Here is a 4,600-nt window from a genome sequence, read left to right as displayed (position 1 = left end):
GACTCACCTGTCTCACCTGACTCACCTGACTCACCTGACTCACCTGACTCACCTGTCTCACCTGTCTCACCTGACTCACCTGACTCACCTGACTCACCTGACTCTGACTCACCTGTCTCACCTGACCTGACTCACCTGTCTCACCTGTCTCACCTGTCTCACCTGACTCACCTGTCTCACCTGACTCACCTGACTCACCTGTCTCACCTGTCTCACCTGTCTCACCTGTCTCACCTGACCTGTCTCTCACCTGACCTGTCTCACCTGTCTCACCTGACTCACCTGTCTCACCTGTCTCACCTGTCTCACCTGACTCACCTGTCTCACCTCACCTGACTCACCTGACTCACCTGACTCACCTGTCTCACCTGACTCACCTGACTCTCACCTGTCTCACCTGACTCACCTGTCTCACCTGTCTCACCTCTCACCTGACTCACCTGACTCACCTGACTCACCTGACTCACCTGTCTCACCTGTCTCACCTGACTCACCTGACTCACCTGTCTCACCTGTCTCACTGACACCTGACTCACCTGACTCACCTGACTCTCACCTGTCTCACCTGACTCACCTCTCACCTGACTCACCTGTCTCACCTGACTCGTCTCACCTGTCTCACTCTCACCTGTCTCACCTGACTCACCTGTCTCTCACCTGACTCACCTGTCACCTGTCTCACTCTGTCACCTGACTCACCTGACTCACCTGACTCACCTGACTCTCACCTGTCCTCACTCACCTGACTCACCTGTCTCACCTGACTCACCTGTCTCACCTGTCTCACTCTCACCTGTCACCTGACACCTGTCTGTCTCACCTGTCTCACCTGTCTCACCTGTCTCACTGTCACCTGTCACTGTCTCACCTGTCTCACTGACTGACTCACCACCTGTCTCACCTGACCTCTCACCTGTCTCACCTGACTCACCTCACCTGACTCACCTGTCACCTGTCTCACCTGTCTCACCTGTCTCACCTGTCACCTGTCTCACCTGACTCACCTGACTCACCTGACTCACCTGACTCACCTGTCTCACCTGACTCACCTGACTCACCTGACTCACCTGACTCACCTGTCTCACCTGTTCTCACCTGATCACCTGTCTCACCTGACTCACCTGACTCACCTGTCTCACCTGTCTCACCTGATCGTGTCACGTGACCTGACGTGACCTTGCGGCGTTGTTCCTCTCGCCTCCAGCTGATGGCGGTGTTCGAGGAGCAGGAGCCTCATCACGGCGGAGACGGGACCAGCGCCAGCTCCACCGGGACCCAGAGCCCGGACCTGTTCCAGAACCAGAGCCCGGACCTGTTCCAGAACCAGAACCAGGACCTGTTCCAGAACCAGAGCCCGGACCTGTTCCAGAACCAGGACCTGTTCCAGAACCAGGACCTGTTCCAGAACCAGAACCAGGACCTGTTTGGGACCGAGATCGGATCCACGTCGGCCTTCAAACCTTTTCAGAGCAGCAGCGAGATCGAAGTCACGCCCTCCGCTCTCAGGACGAGTAAGTACTACTACTACTACTAGTACAAATACTACAAATACTACAAATACTACTATGACTACAAATACTGCTACTACTTACGGACGTGTTGCTCTTCACTCTTGTCCTTTTTTATTCTCTCCAAACTCTGGAGTTGTTGGGACACGACTGTAGCCACAGACGCCCTGGGACAGACTGACTCTAAAACTTCTGAAACGTTTGAAACATCTGAAACGTTTAAACTCCATGAAACCTCTGAAATGTCTGAAACTCCTAAAACCTCTAAAATATCTAAAACTTCTGAAGTCTATGAAACCTCTAAAATCTGAAACTTTTCAAAACTTTGAAACCTCTTAAATTTCTGAAACCTCTAAAACCCCTGAAAATTCTGAAACTTTTAAAACCCCTGAAACCTCTAAACCCTAAAAGTTCTGAAACCTTTAAAACCTCAAACAACTAAAACTTAAAACTTCTGAAACCCGTGAAACCTCTAAAATCTTTAAAACCTCTGAAAACTTTAGAACTTCTGAAACCTTTAAAACCTCTAAAACTTCTGAAATTTATGAAACCCCTAAAACCTAAAATTTCTGAAACCTCAAACCTTTAAAACCCCTGAAATCTTTAAAACCTCTAAAATTTCTGAAATCTATGAAACCTCAGAAACGCCTAAAACCTAAAACTTCTGAAACCCGTGAAACCTCTAAAACGTTTGAAACCTCTGAAAACTTTAGAACTTCTGAAACCTTTTGAAATTTCTGAAACCTTTAAAACCTAAAACTTCTAAAATGCTTGAAACCCCCAAAACCTCTAAAACTTCTGAAACCTTTAAAACCTCGAAAACATCTGAAATTTATGAAACCCCTAAAACCCAAAGTTTCTGAAACCTCAAACTTTTAAAACCTCTGAAACTTCTGAAATCTATAAAATCTCAGAAAGGCTAAAACCTAAAACTTCTAAAACCTGTGAAACCTCTTTTGAAAACATTTGAAACCTCTGAAAACTTTAGAACTTCTGAAACCTTTTGAAATTTCTGAAACCTTGAAAACCTCTGAAACTTTTAAAACCCCTGAAACCTCTAAACCCTAAAACTTCTGAAACCTTTAAAACCTCAAAAACTTCTGAAATGTATGAAACCCCTAAAACCCAAAATTTCTGAAACCTCTAAAGTTTCTGAAACCTCAAACTTTTAAAACCTCTGAAACTTCTGAAACTTTTAAAACCCCTGAAACCTCTAAACCCTAAAAGTTCTGAAACCTTTAAAACCTCTAAAACTTCTGAAATTTATGAAACCCCTAAAACCTAAAATTTCTGAAACCTCAAACTTTTAAAACCTCTGAAACTTTTGAAACCTCTGAAAACTTTAGAACTTCTGAAACTTTTAAAGTTTCTGAAACCTCTAAAACCTCTGAAACACCTCAAACCTCAAACTTCTAAAAATAAACGTTTCTGAAACGTCTGAAACGTTTCTGTTCTCGTGGTTGTTTAAGTCTGTGTGAACTGTTTTAATAGAGACAAATTGTGTTGTTTTTACTGAATTTGTTTAGATTCAAAAGTTTGTGTCACGTAAAACTGTGGTTGTGTGAACTGGAGCAAAAGTTCACACAAAACACACACACGCCCCCATACACACACATACACACACACAACACACACAACACACACACACACACACACACATACACACACACATACACACACACATACACACACACAACACACTTCTTCTTCCTCAGACTTGTTTCTTCTCGTTCCTCAGACTCTGGTTTCTTCTCGTTCCTCAGACTCTCGTTCTTCTCGTTCCTCAGACTCTGGTTTCTTCTCGTTCCTCAGACTCTCGTTTCTTCTCGTTCCTCAGACTCTGGTTTCTTCTCGTTCCTCAGACTCTCGTTTCTTCTCGTTCCTCAGACGTTCCTCTCGTTTCTTCTCGTTCCTCAGACTCTGGTTTCTTCTCGTTCCTCAGACTCTGGTTTCTTCTCGTTCCTCAGACTCTCGTTTCTTCTCGTTCCTCAGACGTTCCTCTCGTTTCTTCTCGTTCCTCAGACATGCCTCTCCACGTGCGCCGCAGCAGTGACCCCGCCCTCCTGTGCCTGAACGGACCAATCACGGTGATCGAGTCGCGGAGTCAGAGCGAAGACCCGCCCTCCCGGAAGAACCCCACCAGATGGTCGACCACGGCCGGGTTCCTCAAGACCAGGAACCCGGGAACCAGCAGCCTGGAGAGAAAGGTACCGCCCACCCACCACCTGCGGGTTAAAGCTGCACTGGGAGGGGCTTCTTCACCTGTTTGTTTCTATGGAGACGTCTCTGCTCCGTCTGGAATGTTCCACAGTGTGACTTTAACCAGCTCCACTTCACATTTATCCAAATAACAGGAGGAAAAACAGATCTGACCTGGAACTTTGGTCTCCATGACGACAGAAAAGTTTAATACCAAACTGTGGAACATTCTAGACGAAGGAATAAAACCAGGACTAAAACCAGGACTAAACCAGGACTAAAACCAGGTCTAAACCAGGACTCAACCAGGACTCAACCAGGTCTAAACCAGGACTAAACCAGGACCTAGGAAACTAAAACCAGGTCTAAACCAGGTCTAAACCAAAACAGTCTAAACCACTAAACCGGGACTAAACCAGGACTAAAAACCAGGACTAAACCAGGACTAAACCAGGTCTAAACCAGGACTAAACCAGGACTGACCCGGGTCTAAACCTCAAAAAAATCCCTTGAAAAACCGACATTGTGTCTGTGAGCAGAGTCGCCTCTCCGCAGATCTGACCTGGAACTTGGTCTGGTTTTGGTCTCCACGAAGAGCTACACCTCTAAATCTCTAAACGCTCTGCTCCACCTCGTGATGTCATCGAGTGGGCAGTTTCCCTCAGTTCTCTTCAGTTCAGTGGAGGTCGGTGAAGAAACTCCGGCTCTGAAATGTTCCGGGTGATTCTAGTGAAGGTGAAGTGTGGAGTTTAAAAACACAGTGGAGCACTTCCTGTATCACCACACGATGACATCACCAGGTGGAGCAGAGCGTTTTCAGCCTAAATGTGCAGGTTTGTGTGTGAAACATGTGAATGAAACAAAAAAAACAAAAACACAACTCCAGGTCTGAG

At 46.1% G+C, this 4,600-nt stretch overlaps 1 protein-coding gene across 1 annotated transcript in view; it reads left to right on the top strand.

Annotated features, from left to right (window-relative positions):
- The first annotated feature begins 1,207 nt into the window (after nt 1-1,207).
- LOC110161924 (partitioning defective 3 homolog) overlaps nt 1,208-4,600 on the top strand; it is a 50,334-nt gene continuing 46,941 nt past the window's right edge. Inside the window, exons 1-2 of the mRNA XM_055151421.1 lie at nt 1,208-1,511; nt 3,531-3,715. Coding sequence (XP_055007396.1) covers nt 1,208-1,511; nt 3,531-3,715 — 489 coding nt within the window. The remainder of the gene's footprint in view (nt 1,512-3,530; nt 3,716-4,600) is intronic.

The sequence above is a fragment of the Boleophthalmus pectinirostris genome, unplaced genomic scaffold, assembly GCF_026225935.1.
Source record: "Boleophthalmus pectinirostris isolate CB_2022bp ecotype Guang Dong unplaced genomic scaffold, ASM2622593v1 HiC_scaffold_16, whole genome shotgun sequence".
NCBI classification, from domain to species: domain Eukaryota; kingdom Metazoa; phylum Chordata; class Actinopteri; order Gobiiformes; family Gobiidae; genus Boleophthalmus; species Boleophthalmus pectinirostris.
The sequence above is the reverse complement of the archived record's forward strand: the minus strand, read 5'-3'. Positions and strand labels throughout refer to the sequence as shown.